Source organism: Falco rusticolus, chromosome 6, assembly GCF_015220075.1.
Source record: "Falco rusticolus isolate bFalRus1 chromosome 6, bFalRus1.pri, whole genome shotgun sequence".
Lineage (NCBI taxonomy): Eukaryota > Metazoa > Chordata > Aves > Falconiformes > Falconidae > Falco > Falco rusticolus.
In genome coordinates, this window is record NC_051192.1 from 61,486,618 (window position 1) to 61,506,631 (window position 20,014).

The 20,014-nt window shown below is 38.1% G+C and overlaps 1 protein-coding gene across 3 annotated transcripts in view; it reads right to left on the reverse strand.

The window, feature by feature from the left end:
* Nucleotides 1-2,844: 2,844 nt before the first annotated feature.
* LPIN1 (lipin 1) overlaps nucleotides 2,845-20,014 on the reverse strand; it is a 51,076-nt gene continuing 33,906 nt past the window's right edge. For 2 of the 3 annotated variants that reach the window (XM_037391146.1, XM_037391145.1), the window contains exons 14-20: nucleotides 18,868-19,012; nucleotides 17,210-17,358; nucleotides 15,532-15,618; nucleotides 12,494-12,646; nucleotides 10,543-10,657; nucleotides 7,253-7,356; nucleotides 2,845-6,424 (exon numbers count right to left, since the gene is read on the reverse strand). In XM_037391146.1, the coding sequence (XP_037247043.1) occupies nucleotides 6,265-6,424; nucleotides 7,253-7,356; nucleotides 10,543-10,657; nucleotides 12,494-12,646; nucleotides 15,532-15,618; nucleotides 17,210-17,358; nucleotides 18,868-19,012 (913 nt within the window). In that variant the 3' untranslated portion in view covers nucleotides 2,845-6,264. Of the gene's footprint in view, nucleotides 6,425-7,252; nucleotides 7,357-7,413; nucleotides 8,358-10,542; nucleotides 10,658-12,493; nucleotides 12,647-15,531; nucleotides 15,619-17,209; nucleotides 17,359-18,867; nucleotides 19,013-20,014 lie in introns of those variants that run through there. The other variant, XM_037391147.1, reaches the window with a different exon arrangement.

The window sequence follows — 20,014 nt, forward strand, 5'->3', positions numbered from 1 at the left end:
CTTTGCCTCCAGTACGGTAAAGGGATGAGAGGGATCAGGAACTGGATGGCCATCTGTAGCACTGGCTATTCACACTTCAGATTGCGGCTGTAGCTGTGCTTATCTGAGCAGACGTACAGATGCTAATGGACCTGCTCCTGTGTCAGTAAGATCAGAGAAAGGCTTCCACAGTTTAATTTTTGGATATTTATTGGCTATAAATCAAAGAGTCAATACATATTGAGATATCAGGGAAAATGTCTTTTTTGCCTGTGTTAACAGCAACATTCTAAGATAAAGCTGTCATTTTACAACGTGACCTATTTTCACTTTGCACTAGTCTTTTTAACTGTTCTGAAAAGAAGGATGTTGATACAACTTTACAAAGAAACATGAGCTGTTCTACTCCATTTACATTTCTTTGTTCCAAAGTGTATTCCTCTTGTTGAGATTCCAGCAGACAAGGAAAGCAGACACAGTGGTTACTTTCCAACGTGAAACTTAAAACCACAATCTCCCGCTCAGAAAACACAGAATGAGTCACAGGAAGGGGCCACTTGCTTGCAAAACTCATTAAAAGCAAGGCAAGGCAAAATGGATTTCCTGTATCAATAAATAGATTGCTGGCAGCAGGCAGAACACCTGACAGTGCTGGAGGCTAAAAACTGGTCCAAGGGTAACCATTAGGAAAGTCAGATCAATTCTTCAGCATGGAAACTGTATCTCCTCAGTAGACAGTTTTCTTGGCATTAGTTGGCTTAATCCAGCAAAGTGCTTAAGAATATGCATAAATTTCAGTGCAGGGAGGGGTGACAAGCACGTGCGTAAAGAGGCTGATAAATTATGTCTGTATTTATTTTCTGAAGCAATCCTTGGTGAAAGGATGCACAGACAGTACTACAGAGGTGTGTATATTGCAGGTCAAAGCTTTGTTTCCCAAGTTCATGAAAAAAATAAGTAAATCCTAGCCCTTACCCAAGCTTAAAATTCAGCTGTAATTGCAACTTTGTTTTGCTGTTAGCAGTACCCCTCAGACACTTAAGCATAATTTCCTTTTGGCCAGTTATTCTCTCCTGTTTGGCAAATGAAGCCAACATGGCCTCTCACCTCCTCTGCACAACGCAGACACGTGGGATTTCAGGCAAGACTCCTTAAGAGGCAAAAGGCAGCGCTCAGCACCTGACCTGGTACCACCTAGGTTCAGCATGGGGATGGAAACAAGAAACTGCTATTCGGCCACTTACTCTGTTTTTGTTCCCTTTCTCTAGTTCCTCCTAGAAGAAAACCCATTTCTCGTTTTACCTTTTATTTTTCTCCCTCACATCCCAATGGTTGGATAGGTGTTGAGGATCTCTTCCCCAAAGCATCCAGCAGTTGTAATTCCTCTGCACCACTGCTGGGTTTTCTTTAGAGCCAGCCTCTTGCCTCTCATTTACAACTATCCCCTTTCCTTGCATATCTCCCACATGCTGCTGATTTTACTGAGGGGCTGGATTACTGAGGAGCAGATTAGCCAGAGGGGCTGGATTTTACTGCAAGCACAAGAGCTAGAACCACCTGATGTTGTGGCATTGTGAGCACGCTCCCCTCACCACTGTTCTTTGAAAGACTTCTATGAAAAGAAAAAAACAAAATCACCCCCAAAAAAACCCACAGCAAAAACAACCTCCAGGCTTTCACCTTTTTATACATTCACTGAAGAGTTGAAAGTTATATATTTTTAGGCACTAGCTCTTCACACTGACAGTCTTCTGCCTCTTGCAATGAACTATACTGAAGTACTTCATGGCATCTGCAATGCATATTGATTTAGGCTATTTATTTATAAGGAAAAAAATAATGCAGTATTCTGGGAATATTCCTTACCTTCCCAATGGCAATAAAAAACCCAAACAACTTTATCATCTTTGCTCCTCAGGAGGCTTGCTCCCTCAGACTTTTTTTACCTCTAGTGTTAATGGGATATTCCAGGAGCAATGAATATGTCCTTATAAAGTTTGGTTTGCTGATGCAAAAGCACCATTTCTCTGACTTTTAATTAAAAGGCACCTTCATTTCAAAGCCTGTCTCTAGAGCTCTAGTGTAAATGTTTACACAAGCCAGAGACATACAGAAAATAGAGAAGATTGAAGCAGCAGTGACTGCAGGCTGCCCAAATACGGCTGCTCTTGTATTTTTAACACAGAACTTGAGCTGCCGCAGAGCCTTGTCAACCCTAAACATCTTTGTTTTCATACCAGCTCACACAAACCTGGCAGTATCACTATGCTGCATTAGTTTGCTCAGCAAACCCGGCAGAGGGAGCAAAAAGCAGCACCGTGTTCTCACGGACAGGATGAAAGGGTATTTGCTTCTCACCAGCAGAATGGCCAATGTGAAAGAGGAGAAAGAAAGAAAAAAAAACCAAACCAAAACCAAAGGAATATCTGGTCTCATTGCCATGAATGACAACACTCCCATTTGAAACAGATAGCTGCTTTTTCCTTAGCTCACACTAAGAATTAGACAAAAGGAAGACTAAAGAAAAACTCCTGTGGCCGGGTAGGATTCCCGATTGGTCCAATTTGCTCCAGTTCCCATCTGGTTGATCTTGGCTCCAAGGTGCTGTTCCCATACCCCAAAACGGCCAGAGCCCAGATCCTGGCCCCATGCCCCTCAATAAACTCTTTCCATTTGAAAAGGCTCTGGGTCAAACGCTGTAGCTGAACAGCAAAAGTTTTGCAAGTGCTGGAAGTTACACCAGATAGCCCTGGTAAGAGACAGGCGACTGGAACTGGAGCTACAAAAGCCACGCTTCACAGAGTTTCAGCAGTTCTGCAAAAGCATTCTGCCATTATCAAAGCATACAGAAAAATAGAAGTCAGAAAAAAATTGTATTTGCCTTTATTACAATATATATTTCTACCCTTGTTGCATTCAGCAGATCAAAATGAGGTGTTAAAATCATTTTCATCATTGCAATAGCATATACATATACAGAGTAAATACTGTATATAAATAGGCTTTGAAATATAATAATCCATATCAACAAATAAAAAATATCCAATATCCTCTTTTTCCTCCCTCCCCAAATGACAGCAGTAACATTTTATTTCCAATGTAACTAATGCAACAAGCATGGTATTCTTACCTTCACCTGACACAGCTGGAGTAGTATGGTCATCAGCTTCAAGGAAATAATCATTAGCCACTCCTCACTGCTGCATATTTTAGTTTACGTGTATTGAATAAATAGAATATACTATGATTTAATGTGTCTGCATATCTCTGTTAGCCAAATATTCTTTCTGTAACAGAAACCAGCATTACACTGCAAGCAGAGGTTGAATTTTCTTCTTTCACAGAAAGAGTAGGAATTTGTTAAACCATCCCTTTTTCTTCTACATGAATTAACAAGGCAGTTTAAGTACTATACATAAAATTGCTGAGCTACCAAATCAAAATGTTACAGTCCCCCCAAAAATACGGTGGTGTTTCTAGCAGGTCAAAACTTTGATTTTCCTAAGTGCCTTTCTGTGAGCAAATATGATAAACATTAATTATAGAAGCACACACTCGTTTCACTGTTCAGCAGTATTTCAACTTTCAGATACAGAGGGGGCAGAGTATGTCAGAAGCCAGGCATTTAGCTTCACAGAATCACAGAAACGTTGGTCAGAAGGGACCCCTGGAGGTCATCCAGCCCAACTTCATGCTTGAAGCAGATGATTGCCAACACTAAATCAAGTCAGCCATAACTGTTTAAGCAAGTCTTGAAAAAGTCTGGGACGGAGATTCTGCAGCATCTCAGGGTTGCCTGTACCAGCGCTGCAACATGCCTACAAACCTGACGGAATCAAAATGACCCCTCATTCAGGTCATCATTTGGTTTGCAATACTAATGGCAACAAGCAACCCTGCCTTAGCTATTTATTAAATTACAAATAAATACATCACAGGCTTTAATTGTGGAGAACTTCCAGGAAAACTTCTGTCTTTTCTGGTGGAAGCTACTGTGTGTGGTACCTTAGGAAAACAAATCTTAACTACAGTTAAGGATAAGAACCACAAAACTGACAGCCTGTTATTGAAGAGAAGGGTTGGTTTGGTTTTATTTTGCATATTAAATGGATTGTAATAAGCCTTTACCAAAACTTAATTAAAATAGAATGCAGTTAGTGTGTTCATCCATTTATTCAATCACTAATGACAAGTAATAATAGGTACTTAAAGGAAAGCCTGGCTACATTTAGAGGTGCAACCACCTCAGTTTGGCAACCTGCAATCCCCACCGACTGTCTTGCAGAAGATCCACACCATATTTCTTCCATCTTTAAGTAAAAGGATATTTGCATTTTCTTTAGACTTTCAAGAGATCATAATCAGAGCCTGGGCTATTAAACACAGATTTCTTCCTCTTTGTGTTTCTCTAATCCTGGTATCTCCAAAGTGGATGTGCACCTTGCCCGAAGCAGCAACACTCACGTGAAAAGGAAGACTTAGGGAGGGCTCACCATTGCACACTGCAGCTGTATAAAGGATTGCATTATATTCATTACTATTGAAGGCACAGAAATCATAAATTGGACCCCTGACATCCCAGATAAAGTCTGCAGCACTAGAAGTTAGAAAACCCCTACCACAGAATTACCATCCTACCTACGTTGCTATCACTCTTGACATGCAAAACCAGAATTTGTTGAAACAGAACAAATGTGATACAAAGCAGCTGTTCCAAGCTTTTGGGTGCTAACCAACCACAATCATATCTTAAAATTTCTCCTGGACCACTCTGCCTTCCTATTATTAAACTCTTAACTGAAAACACTACAAAGCAGCTGCAAAACATGTACCAGAGCCTCACAGATCACAAGCTGGCAGAGACCACAGCTTGTGAACCACTGTTTTAGCCATACTGAAATACAATATACATAGAATCCCATGATGCCATTTTCATTCAACGTTTCAGAGAACAATCAGACTTTTAAATATATTTTAAAAGGAAAACAAAAAGTTTCTTTCCTAGCTACAAGCACATTTGAGAATCATTTGGCATACAGTCACTTGATGTCTACATTTTAAGTAAAGTACCGCATTGTGTAAAGGCAGACCATTTGGAAAACATTATCATCAACTGATCTGCGGTATTGCTTTTAGCACGCACAGTTAAGTCTTAAGGCTGTCAAAAGCAGGTCGCAAAAACAGAATCTACAACTCATGTCTGGACAAATAAGTAAAATAAAAAAAGATTAAAGATATTATCTTGGAGGACAGTAAATTGCACTAAAAGTATCCATTCTGTATGATACAAAACAAACAAAAAAATCCATACAGTAAAAACCTGAGATGCAGCATTCACCAGCATCAAAGTTCACATTTTAGCCAAAAAAAGGTTACAAATAAAACTACTTCACTTTGACAAAATCCTCAGTGTTCTTGGCTCATAACAATCATGAAACTCAGCATATTCTATGGGTAAGGTGTCTTTACTGAAAAATCACTGAGTTCAGGGCACTATGCACAGTAGCCTGTATCTTCTACTTGCACACTTACCTCAATCCAAACAGCTATTCTTGAAGCATGGTACTTCTCAAATTGAAAAAGACTGTCAGAATCTGGCCATCTTATTTTGTTTGCTTTCTGTTTAAATTACACATCATTTATTGCCTCAGGAAAGCGCTACCATGTCAAAACAGCAGGCCAGAATAAATCAACACAGCTCAATTGTCTTTGATAGCTACACTGATTTACAGCAGCTGAGGATCTAGACCAGTAATTGCCTCTTAAAAGAACAGTGGCTGGTCAAGCAAAGGGAAAGCAGTAGAATCATTTGCTCCTTCAGAGAAAGGAATTTTGACATATGGATTGCAATCCCTGTCTGTGCCACCAGACAATATCAGGAATGGTGAGCACCTTCAGCTCCCTTACTTGTAGGAGGTTCTGAGATGAAAGATAACTTCAATGATGCAGAAAAGATACAGAACCACTTGACGACCTTACAGTATGCTTAAGTGCAACTCCAACGCCACTTTTATTTGACCTTAAATAATGAAACTGTATGGCACAATTTGAGGAGCTGGGTGAAGAGCCAGCAATGCAACTCCTGATCCTAGTAAGACTCCTTCTTGTCACCTGGAAATGTGACAAAGTATGAACAAGTGTTTCTAAATTTGCTCCCAGCAAAAGAATGAAATGCTCACATCATCACAGATTCCAGCTGAACTGTCAACAGCAAAAGCCAAGTGGTGTCCTTTCAATACAAGCTAACTCATTGTTTGAGCTGAGGCCAACAGTTTGTAGATGCAGTTAAGATGAGGCTGGATGTACATCCTGAGTTTCAAAAGGTGGTAGAGGTTCTCTCCAGTAGGTGAACTGACTGTAGGTATCAGAACAAGGGAAGTCTGAAGAATGGCTTCTTTTCAGCAAAGGGAAAATGTGATCTACCACTTCACATAGTCTGACATAGCTGGAAAACAAATAAAAAGAATGCTGAACCATTTCAGATCTTCTTACTTTGAATTTTTCTAAGTCCCCAACCACTAAGGCGTATCTACTCTTACACTGACAAGTCACCCTCCTCAAATGAATAAAACTAAACTCTGTTTTGGTGCCTAGCTTCCAGAGAGGATTCACAGTTCAGATAAATAAATACATTCATTCTAAGCCTCGACACTTACCTAGTAAGAAACAGATGCCGCTTTCCACCCAAATCACCTGCTAAAATATTCAAGTCCCATATTTTGTTTCTCCGTTTCTGTCCAGCTTGGCTCAAGCAGCTCCCTGCTCAATCAATTATTCGTATTTCATACACACATAGCTCCCTTTCAATTAAGGATGCTCCTAACATTACCGAAGGCCATTTGTATTCAGTGTTAGATGCTACAGTGCCTAAGCACCTTGCTGAAAGCCCTCAGCTCTATCTTCAGATTTTGCTTCCTGACTCCAGGAAAAGGAAATTTTGAAAAGGCCATGAAAAGGCAGACAGCTTCAGGAAACTAGGTAGTTTCATTTTTATGCACACTAAATTGTACACTGATAATTCCTTTACATGATTAAAGCAGATAAAACATACTAAACTGAATACTAAACTATTTTTTTGTTTGTTTACTATTTTGGTTTAACTGAAGGAAAATGGAAAGTCTGTATTTTATTCTAAATTTCTTACATTTTGTGTGAAACATTCTAAGGAAACTTTAATTAGTAAAGCCAAATGCACCTTTGGGCAACTTCAGTCACAAATTAGAACAGCAAGTTAATTTAGTCTCTAAGGTGTAAGGGATAAGGCATTACTTACGATGAGATGTTTGTCTTTGCATGCTCTTGTATAAGTTCTCCTTTGGGATTAACTGTAAATATCCTGTTTAAAGAAACTCCCACCTGTTTGTACGAATAAACATCCTAAACAGGGGCAGGGAGGGGAGAAAAAAAAAAAAAAAGTCATGATTCTGCCTTTGTACAATAACGTTTATTATTCTTGCTAGAATATATTACACAGAAGAACACATTTGCACAGTATTGGTACTAAATTTACATAGTTATTGTGTGAAATTCTCCATTATGTTACAAACGAGGTCAGTTTAACAAACTGTTCATGAAGCGGACGATTTGCAGCTACACAAGGAGTTTGCCGCTTCAGTTTAAGCTATTGATCAAAATCATGTTCGTTTTTTCAGTAAATTCCCTTGAATCGAAAATAACATTCAAAATAAAACTAATGATATTTGGTGTAAAACCATTTGCACTTTCATTTTTCTTTCAGAGAATACTTCATTTCTGGAGCACAGTGTACCGAGTATCTTGCAAGAATGTACAGAGATTAAAACATATAACACATGAAATAGCAATTAGTTTGTAAGGACGAGGTCACAAAAGGAAGTCATAACAACTGTGTCTACATTAAAACCCCTGGAAACATCTTGTAGCTCCTGAATTTGGATTTGTGCCATATGCACACATTGACTCCATGTCAGAGCAAGGGGGAAAGAATGGAAAGCAAGGACTATGCGCCAAAACAGCAGCAGTGAGCCCCAGAAGGTAATGCAGATGCAACTCTGGGAAGTACAATTAGAAGTAAGAATTAAGAATGTCTTCTAAGGAATTCAAATTGTTAAGGAAAGTAATATCAAAATAACTTCTGATCAGTTCTGAAGAAAAGCTTTACAAAACCAGAGATTAAAATAACTCCCAGATCAGAGCAAAAACAAGCTTCCATTTTTACTAATATAAATAACGTTGTAAAAGCTGAGGTGGTAAAAGACTGGAATATTAATGAAAATATAAAGATTATTTGTATCTCTATATTGTCAAGACTGTTTAAAAAAAACTTAAGTAATTGGAGAACAATGAACAGCAGTCACTTCAAGAATTCAGCATCCTGGCACTCCATGCACTGTCTACACCTGTAACATGAATGAATACTGAAATTTCACTGAGTTTGTTATGGAAAAAGAATAATCAAAAAACAAAACTGAAACAAGCAGCACAGAAAATTGAGAAAGCAATGATCCTGATCTTCACAAAGACAAGCGGCACATCACCTGAAGACCGCACTCCAACAATGATCAGAGGAGTGCATGACCAGTAGATCCTTTAGAAACACCCCCTTACTGCTTTACTTGAAATTTTATTGAAGTATACATGAAGCGTTTAAAAAGTCATTTCAGAACCATATGTCAAAAGTTACCTGATAATGAAGATTAAGCTGTGTATGATGGAACGGCTTAATATAACAACTAGACAGGAAGAACCTCCTGCCCTCTCTGACATATTGCTTTTAAAAATGCAAGTTGCTAAAAGATGAAGGTGAAAAAGCTGTTGCTCATAAATGTCAGCAACCCTAACAAAAATATGAAGCAAACGTAGAAACAAAGTCCCACCAGAAAAGCATGGTGAATCCTCTCAAATGTAGCACCATGGTTTCAATGCCCAAGTATCCTGCCAGGCACCCCTGTCCAACATTGAGGCTTCTAAACCGCTCAGTCTCTGAATATACTTATCCACACTGGCAACGGCCACTGTCCACATTCATACTGATAACTTCCCCAGGCTATCGACGTTTATGCTGGTGAATGTATCTCTGCCCTTACAGCAGTGAGCAGCTAGGGCTGGAATCCATGGCCCGTGGGTGCTGTAGTGAGAAGCGTTTACCTCTTAATGAGTCAGTGGAGAAAGACGGTCACCCAGTGCTTGAATGAATTACTTTGTCTCCAGACGCGTCCCATTTCTCTCCACCAACAAACAAAGAGGTAACCAACGGGAGTGTTCTCTGGCTAATCATACTAAGAAATCTTAAAAGGCCAAGGACTATTCCCTTAAGATTTAATTGCATGGCCATGACACAGTTAAGTGTGTTTACAATTAAGTGGGTTTAGCTTCCAAAACAGGGTGGATACACTCAAGCTGTGCGCCAGTGGTCCTTAGCCATAAACACCACACTGGTGTTACCAGGCTTCTTCTTACATGTTATGGAAACATTAACTGACAATGCAGAGCTGGAGGATGTACCAAATGCGTTTTGGGGCTCCTGGGCACAAATAAGGGGCCCACCTGCATAAATTAGTTAGCAAATAAGCTTGGGTACCCAGTGAAACTGTAAATACCTACAGAAGTAGGTTTTCTATACATCCCCTTCTGAAAGGAGGATGCTTTCAAAGATTCTGAATGAAACAAAACCTCTGTCCTTCCTTAGGCACCTGTAATGATATCTATACTGGTGAACTAAGAGTGCCCATTCTCTGACCTGGAAGTCTCTTGACATTGTGTCAGTCTTATTAAACGCAGTACAACCTTCCCCTCAAATAAAACCCCAAAACGCACAATGAAAAAACAACCCCATACCCCCACATACACACACCACCACCACCTAGTATGGCTATATCAAAATGCCTAATTGGAAAAGTCCATGCCCCAAGCTAACACAGCAATCATATCAAGAAATTGCCTGGAAGACTGTCAACTGCCTGTGTTAAAACAGTCTCTTGGATCATGCAAACAGTTTAAAAGAAGGGATAACCACATGCCAGGGTCCCTACCTCTGCCCTAGCCCCTATGATCATTTCATTTTCTGGATACATAAATATATTCTTTGGTCTAGGACAGGAGTAAGAAAAGCCTATAGCCCAATTATACAGCCTTCGAATGGGTGACAGATCTGTCTTCCACTCTCCATGTCAAACATACCACTCTTCATGCAAAGTAGAACCTTTTAATATCAGTGGAACATCAAAGTTCTTTCGAGTGTACTTAGAATTTCAAGTATAAGTCCCACCAATATTCACCTGAAAGATCTTCTGTCTGTCCACAGGTGTCTCACTGACACTGTATCAGTGTGCATCAAAATGAAATCAGTGTTTTCACACAAGCTTAACTGCTAACTCATACAGATAGAACGTAGTTCCTTCCATCTCTGTTTGCTTCTTACATTGTGAGATCTTTGAGAAAGAACCTTTATATTTTCCTTGTATGTGGTCTAATAAAATAATCTTAACCCCTATTTAAAACTTCTAGGTTCTAATGCAACAGAACCATGAAATAAAAGCAACCTTTCTGTTCTCTGCAATAGAAATAAGTTTAGCTATTACTTACAGCAGGTCTGTTTCCAAAAGCAGCATAAAAGGGTTCTGTGTTAGGATAAAACAAATTTTTGATGTCTGTCAAACACTGAACTTTAAATTTTTCTGGCTTCTTTTCTATCACTTCCCTGAAACGATAAAAAAAGGCAGCTAAATAAGTACACATGAAATACAGCACAGACCATTTTATTTTCTTTAATCAAATTTTCACCTAGCTGGATACTCCTACAGAGCCCCCATCCTTCTCCAATATATCTTCATTTGGAAATCACAGTGCCCACAAAGACAAAATAGCATTCCCAAGCTTATATAATGGGAACAATAAATAAATTCTCTGAAACAAGGGAACTTCTACTGAAACCTATGTCGTAAAGATGGGTACTGAGCAAGGACAGTTGATTACAGGGAGCAGCTGCTAAATAAAGTCTTATGAGACATGAATTGTCATCAGGTAAACTGCTTCCTGAGAACTGCAGAATGATTCATAGATTATATTAGCCTTCACTGTGTACAGCTTTTTTATTATTATTATTATTTTTTAAAGGACTGCAATTACCATATGAGCTAGAAGCACCTCAGCCTGTTAACATACTTTTACTGTCAGCGTCCTCCATCACTGCCAATTAGCAAAAGTTAAGGAATAAGGGAATCTTCTGTTTCTCTTTGGTTGCTCCTTACAGAATATAAAATTCATTAATGAACAGAGGAGTTCTCATCTCTGGGCAAAAGCCCTTTCATAACAGCTTCTCTTGGCCAGGAGACTGAACAGGTGGCAGAGTCTGGAGTTCCCATAACACAGGAAGATGCCAGCACGACATAAAAATGCTTAAGAAGCTCAGAATCCCACATCCTAGCACCAACACATATGTCAAGGAAGATGTGAATAGTACAGAAGCTTCACAGCAGTAAAACAGCCCTTTGGAACAGCACTTTATGTATAAATCAAAGTTCGAGAATGTACAAAAGAAGAATAAAACCATCTTTCCTCACTCTTGTATACAGCTGATCTCACAGCCCTCAAAACCACAATAATTAAATCTATGGATAGCAATGAAATCATTTATTGCCCACATATCACAGCAGTTACAATAGTGCACACAGAAAGATGCACATTCTTTAGTCTAAACAAGACACCAAAAAGAGTATCACTTTTAAATGTATTCCTAGATATGAGGAGCATAAGATAACAGTAACTACCCTTAGACTAATTAAATAATAATTGCAGCCAAAAGAAGTGCACTGCGATATCTCCAGAGTCTCTTATATTTAGAACACGACTGGTAAGACAGCCTGTAGCACGTCAGTCAATCAGGGGAACATCTGAACAACCTTCCATTAAAAATTCTAATGAAATATATCCTGTCACAGCAGCTTTTAACAGCTTGAAATATTTTCAGTAATCACTTGACATGCTTCACTGAATTAGGAAGAAGGTACATTATTCATAATCTGTGCTATTATTATTCACTTATTACAGTTCAACAACTAGGAAGAACAAAACTGTCCACACAGAATACTAAACTGCAGTCAGGAGTAAAAAGTTCACTTCATTTTCACATGAATTTCTTCAAAACTCACCAAATATGCTTCCACAAAAAATATTTATGCCAATTGGAACACCTTACAAATCAAGGCAAGAGTAACTGTTATTAAAATGCTCACTTTTTCCCATAGCTAAATATTAACACACCACACTAAACTCATGAAGTCAACAGGCCGTACCTATTGGTAAACAGTTAACGCAGATGTTTATTAAGGCATGCCTAAGTGACAAACCAAGCAACGTGCCTATCTATTGAATTTTGGTCTTTCTCTAACAAAATTTCTTCTTAATTAAATTTTGCACCAATACATAAGAAAAAAAACCATTATGAATGATTCCAAGTGCTCCCATAAAAAAAAGCGAGAATTCAGCCTGCACCAACATCTGAGTTTCTTTCTGCATAAAAGTGAAATTGCATTACCTGTGAAGAGCTGAGAATAAGCTGCTTGGACTCAGCAACACTGGCCCTTGAGGCAGCACAGTTCCTCGTTCATTGACCCAGTGCAAGTATCCTCTGGTCATGTCTGCCATTCCAATAGCACGTGCTGAGCAATACAAAAATTTATATCCATTTCTGTGAACAGAAATAAAAGAATAAATTACTGTAAAACCAAGGCAGGTATTTTGGCATTCTGTGTGTTTATTTTTACATGAATCAAGTCATGACTGTTAAACAGACATGTTTAACCTAGACTTATTTAAAAGGAATAAAAAACATTTACGCCAGAAACTTGGATAATTAAAATCCATCTAGCCCCACTGCATTTAGTGATTTACACACAAGGAGGGCTCATTTATCTCTGGTCTTCTCATGACTTACGACTTCTTACAGCTTTTTATATGCACCTGCATAGTGGAACCATACTCCTTAACTGAAGTGACATCTGATAAGAGGAAAACACTCGGCACAAAGCAGACAGCAGTGTATTAGCCTTTGCTGTATTAACAGTGCTGCTTTCCTGCCCCTTCGGCCTCTGCAAAAAAAAAGACTACTCTATGTGCAGCAGTATCATATTCCTTCAAGTTAGAGCAAATTTAAACTTCAAAACACATTATTGAGAAGTAATCTTTGACTTGACACTGAAATAAAAGTTTGGCATTTGGCAGAAGTCACTGGTTACCCTTGGTTCTGTTCATGATAGGACAGAGTCCAATGATGTTAGTTCAACTTAGCAGCAATTTACTTTGCAAGTCCTATAAAGAAATCATTGTTCATGAAATAAGAAATACTGTATTCAGCGCATGCACAGACATTAAATCTAACTATTGAACATTAATATGGTGTTCAGTTGTAATATCTAGCCACTACATAATTAACTCAGTAATTTGAAAAACAACACGATTCAAATCTATTTTTCCCTATGTTTATGACCACGGAAGCCCTAACAATTGACAATGCTGGCAGGCATAGAAATAACAACTGCAATTAAAAAAATCAATTAACATTTTCACCAAATGTAATGCGGAGGTTATATAAAGAACTAAATATGCTCAGCATGTGAATCCCCAGGCTGTCCTGTCTTTTCTGTGACCATGTATGTCTATATGGAATAAAAGCACAGACAAATGTCTCTGGCATAATTTAGATTCCATCATCTCTAGTATATAATTCATCATCTGTGTAAAACAAGTGATAAACAAACTTTAGTGTAACCCTAGTACACAGAATAAATCAGATTAACTAATAGGACAGTTGTGATGTGTACCAGAGGTTCTTCAAACATTTATGGTAATTTGAACATATAAGAACAGCTGAATGTAATGTAATAAAAAAAAATATTTTCTGTGTAAAGCAGAAATATCAACCTGAACAGACAGCAATCAGTAATCCTCCTTGTAAAAGTTAAAATCAGAAACTTCATCTGACCCCATTCAGACATCATTTAATTTTTCTCCTCATTTCCTTTTTTCTCTCAATTGGTAATCACAAGATTCACCTTATTCTGTCTTCGATCCTCTGGAGTACACAATGGCTTGACTACATTGCAAAAAGTATCCGGGGAACCAACAGTACAACTGTACTCTTGCACTAGCCTGGCTCGCACTAGCCTGGCTCACCAGGAAGCATTCCCACACATCACCCCATGCAAGTTGGTACGGTCCCACTGTTTTTCTCCTGCTCATATTCATCAGAGGACATATCTTCAGTTTTTTGAAATATATTATTCTAGATCATTCCAGATAGTCCCTCAGTTAATGGCATTAATTGACCTGCTAACAGCTGATCTACCGTTGCCCAATATTTCTTCAATAGGTAATGGAAATGTATTTTTTCAAAACATTATTTGATCTTAGGTATATTGAGCTACTTTTTGAAGACGCCTGCCTTTCTCCACGAATTACACAGAGTGTACAAGCCACAAGCAAACATGATGAATCCAGGTCTTTCCACCTACAGTGGCACAGAAGGTATTTATCACTGTAGACCAGCAGGCACTGGTGCAGGTCAACTACTGACCTATAATATAGCAGCTCACACTGGTGTGGCCAGGTAAAAGCCTGTTCCTCAGGCTCTTCACTGCATATGTCTTACTGACCTTCAACGGCTTTAAATAGCACTTTAAGCAATGTTTACTTATCATCTACTCTCAAAATTAACCAATGACACAAAAATATTTTAAAACTGATCCTTCCTAACTTTGCAATTTAACAATGGCATAACAACAAATACATTATACAGAAATAACAAAAAAAAAATCATATAATCATCAGTAGTAAAGATCATAATCAATGTCTTCGAAGCTCATAATTATCTATACAATAAAAAAACCCCAAGAATATTAGCAGTGAGCACCCAAAATGGGTCCATTTCTACTCAAGATAAGACACTGCACTGTGCTTTAAGGGTGAGACTTATCTTGCTTGACCAGAAGCCTAATGTTTAGATGGCTCAAGTCTAAGCTGTTTCATTAAACTCCCCTTTTAGTCACTGGAAAAAGAGGAAACTCCCCTCAGAAAAACTCATCCCATGTGTTTTAGATTCTATCCCTGCATGACCCCAGGTGAGTCAAGTTTGGCAAGAAGAACTCACCTACAGTGACGACCCTAGGGTAAACAGTCCTTACGCATTTCACAATATCCTCAACAAAGAGGGAAGGGAAGGTGTATCAGCATCTTACGAATGAATACTGCTGCAACTCCAGTCGGCAAAAGAGTTCCACTTGCTGTATTGCAAAATACAGTTTTTGGATCTAACTGTAGCTATCTGTTTGGGAAGGCTGGAAAAGCAGTCACTGCTCATTGTTGGGGGTTTTTGCTTTTCATAACACAACACAGGTCTTTCTCTGGATATCACACAGCAGATTTTCACCCTGTGTAAGCACCACTGAAGGAATGAGACATTGATAAAATCGTCACCCTTATAGGTTAAGAGAAATCTACAGAAATGTTAATTGTTATGTGCAAATGAGTAAACACAAACAAGCCACAGATGCGTGCACAGATTTACTGAATACTCACTGGCTCACTTTATGGTACAACTTTGCAATCCCTTGGTGTGTCCAGTCTTTGCCAAGAGTCGGCAAAATATGACCTAAAGTATCTGACCTGAATAAAGGAAAACCAATATAATTGAACTGGGAAAAAAAAACCCACAATACTTATAATAACCGTTGAGGCTAATACAAACTCCACTAACTTATCTGGATAGCAGCAAAAGAAAATAAGGTTTTCAGTAAGGTACTGACTGTAATCAGAAGAGGATGATTTTATTCCCCTTTCTTTTGAGATAGGCTGACATGACCATCCCTGGCCATATTGTTTCAATTATTCTTGTGCCCCAGGACCTGTCTTCGTGGATAAACTTGTGACCCATAAGGTAGCCTATATGCTGTAACTTCATGTTATCAATCAGACCTGCATAACAGGCTGGCCAGTACTAAGGATACTTTTTGTGATTTACATTAAATGTTTTCTAAATAAACCAAATCTACCCATAAAGCAAGTTCATGGGAAATTGCAAGCATAAGATAAGTCACATTATAGTTTACTTCAAACTGCCTTTGCATGAAACTGGCAGTTGGTTATATGTGAAGTATTATGAAATAGTTATGCTGGTTTCAATGTATTTCCCCCTTTACATGAAAGAAAATTTTTTACACTATAATAACCTAGAAATTCAAACAAATAAGCACCCTCACCTGACAAAAGATTTACCGATACACAGCAAGAAATCCACACCTTGAATATCTTGCATGAGAAGAAAACATTGGGCAGTGGCTTAAGATGGATTTGCAGTGGTATTGTAAGGTGAAGTGATTCAGTAACTCTCTGGTGAGCTCAACAGCAGAGAGAACAGATCCTACTTACTTTATTGAAGCTTAAGAAATCAAAGGAGGGAGAGGGGATATTCATTTATGTTGGAATTAAAAAAAAAATAAATTTGCCCTACAATGGATAAATCACAAGGAAGAAAACAGTTTCATTTTAAATCAAGTACTTTAATTCACCCCAGACTGCTCTTGGATATTATTTTTCCTGTTTGATTTTTGAAAGAAATTGATTTTGAAACAACTCTAAGCATTTAATTTTAAAAGGCCAAAAGACAATGCTTGTATTTTTCTTATGTGTTTGCCTGCTCCCCACACAATTGTTTTCCCCAGTGTTAAATAAATAAAAATCAGCGAGTGAATCATTTTGTTCACTCCAAAATTGTGGGTTTTACCCAAAGCACTAATCTGAAACTTTCCATTAAATTCTAGTTCTGACATAGATTTTGGAGTCTTGTGTTCTAAATAATAATGCCTCTCACTGGAATGCCCCAGTAATGCTTTTTAAAACAGAATTCATGTGTTTCTTCTTATTAATGTAGCCAGTTTGCTCCATAAGTGTGATGCAGCAGAAAGGTTGTGATTTTGCAGAAGGTCCTCCAATACTACTGTAAATACTATCACGAAACACCAATAGGCGACAAAAAATAGGCACATGTCATGTGTCTTTATTAAATTAAGAATTCAGCTAATGATTCTTGCATTGTTTGAAAGCCAAATTAAAAAAAACAAACACACACCCCCCACCGCCCAAACACTAGAATATGATGACTCTGTGACTCAAAATTCCCTGTTAGTTAATTTTTCCTTTAGTCCAAAGGACAACTTGCCCGTGTAGATAACGCCTCTTTCCCTGTTCATGAACTCACCGTGTAATTGTTCCATCAATGTCAGAAATAACAACTTTATCATCCCAATTCCATAGGTAAATGGTGCCTTCGCAGCGGCACGTGCCTTGATACTGTGTTGTAACACTAAAGGTCACATCATTGGGGCCATTCTTGAGTTTTAAGCTTTTCTGCAAGACATTATCAGCAAGATAATCAACAAACTGAGCATGTGAAACTGACACAGTGCAAATAAACCCACAGATGCACATTGCCTTGGTCACACTGAATCTCATTGCTTTTGGCAGAGCTATTGTCTAATACTGATAGCAGAGGTTTGCCTGGTGTGGTGTACGCCAAGCACTGATTTACAGAGCAGAACAAACCAAACCAAAAATATTCAGTTTCACAGTCAGGGATATAAAAAGAAAAATCTCCCCAAAAGTTCACATAAACAATAACAAATTATGGAATAGGGACTATGTATGGGGGAATTTGCAGAGAGAAACGTGAGTAACAAGGAGTTTCACCAACTCTAATTAAGAGTGTTTATAAGGGGATTCCTGTTATACAGTATTACATCTTTCCTACAATAACCCACCTCTCATATCATATGACCTTCACTCTACCAAATCCTCAACTCTCCCACTTCGCTGCTCTTCCCTCCCACTGTCTCCTGTGTTGCTTAGTGATATGCTGGGCAAGACACTACTTATCTCATTCTATTTGTGGACCTAACAATTTTCACAAAACCTGCAGGAGTTTAATACTTCAGTATCTCTTCTTCTTAGCTGTATTTCACTGCAGTTATTCAATTAGTTAAAAAGTGACAAGGAGGTGGGAATTCAGAACTGATGGGTAACTGATGAGTCTCACCCACTGTTCCATCAAGAAACCAATTTAAAAGTAGTTTTAGCTTCAGCTAATTTTTCTGAGAGGTTTCTGAATCTGAGAATCTACATTTGTGTAACCTTTGTCTTCTGTTTGCTATAGAAATTTACCTATATATCCCATCTGACTTTTAGGGAAAAATTCACATTTCTTACAAACTACTCAGGCAATGACCCACAATGAGTGTGGGTTTTCTTCAGAAATTTAACTGTCTGTGGGTAAGACGACAAAAAGAATTTCCCTAAAGTAGCCCATTTTTCCAGATCCAATTGGAATGTCACCATTAGTCAAAACACCTCTGTCACAGAGGAAGAGAATCGGCTCCAAAGAAATTAATAGCCTAGCCTCACAGTGAATTCACAAGCAGCTCTTTCAGAAGTTTCAAACAGAAAATGGTATTTATGTGAACTGTGACTGTCTACCTATGAATATGAGGAAAGCAACAGGAGGAGGAAAAAAAAGAAAAAAAGAGGAGAGACTTGTGAGTTAATATATACACAATACAAAAAGGACATGGTTCTAGTACACTTATTCAGGTGACAAATACATACTTTGGAATTTAATTTTGGTATTTGTCTAAATGGGATCCCATGTCTCCCAATGTCTGAACCCCAGCACTCGCTGCAAGGTACAACATTCATGCTTTAAAATGTGAAGAGAAATGGGAAAAGCTATTTTTTTTTTAATATAATGAGAGGGAATTAAATGCAAGACGTAAGAGCTAATTAAGCTTTGCAAGCCTGAATAACAGTATTGTTCATGTTGTATTAGAAAGGACACTTCAGGACAAGGATGTAAAATTAACTCACAAGCTGGTCAGAAGTGAGTCGAAGTGTTTTTTTGTAACTGATTCCAGACAATAATGAGAGATGACTTGAGTTGGTTTGTAATGACCCGAGGTTTTGTTTGGCAGCTCTAGGGTCTTCATCGCTTGAAGAAGACTCATCTTTTATTCTGGAACATTGCACATGGAGAAAATGATGTTATCATGTCAGTAAATGCATCTCAGTATCCATTAAACATGCATTAACAGTGAGTCACCAAGTAAGGCATTGATTCTCTGCTCCTAAGTACTGTCTCACAGGAGGTCATTCACATTATGGCTTTAAATATATCAATGAAGTCCTGAATTTTCATTCACGCATGTTCCCCATTATTCACACTTTGATTGTTCTAGCCATTAACTGGTCTATAAGGTAGTTTTCATTACTTTCAATTTAAATGGATGTAAATTAATGTGCCATATTGACTCAAAAATCTCATAGTGTAAAAAAGATAATACCCATTAGATACCACAACTACAAAAAATCCTCAGTTCTCAGAAGAAGAAAGAGGCATTAGTTATGCTGGATTTCTCTTCCCCCCCTTCTTTCCTACCCCAAAGAATTTAGCAGTTAACAAAAAAATCCAAGTGATGGAAATTTTATTATAGAAACTAACTCTTCTTTCTCTTTCAATGAGCAACTTTAGATCATTGGATTATTCTTTTCCAGGATTATCCCAGTCAGGATATGATGATGAAAAATCATAAAACCTGAGGTCCTTTACACAATTCTGTTTAAATATACATTAGTACAATTTTTACTTTGTTTCTGCTACAACCATTTTTTCAGAGATTTGTTAAGGATATTCTTCTTCACAGAGAAAGTTTTCCTACAGTCAACAAATCTAAGACCTTAGGTGGAAGGTAAAATACCCTTTCAGATCCTACAAATCTCACCTTTAAAACAATCAGCATTTGGCCTCTGGTTTTGACCACACCTGGATGTTGTTTGATATTAGGAAATCTTGGTATCAAGGTACCACATGTCATGACAAATAACATTTAAAAGCCTTTCTTATCCTTTGTAATACAGGATCTCAAAAGCTTCACTCAACAATCCACTTGCCCAATTTTGCTTGCAAGTAATAAATCCTTAATGACAAATTTCTAAGGTCAGTTAAAATTTAAACAAA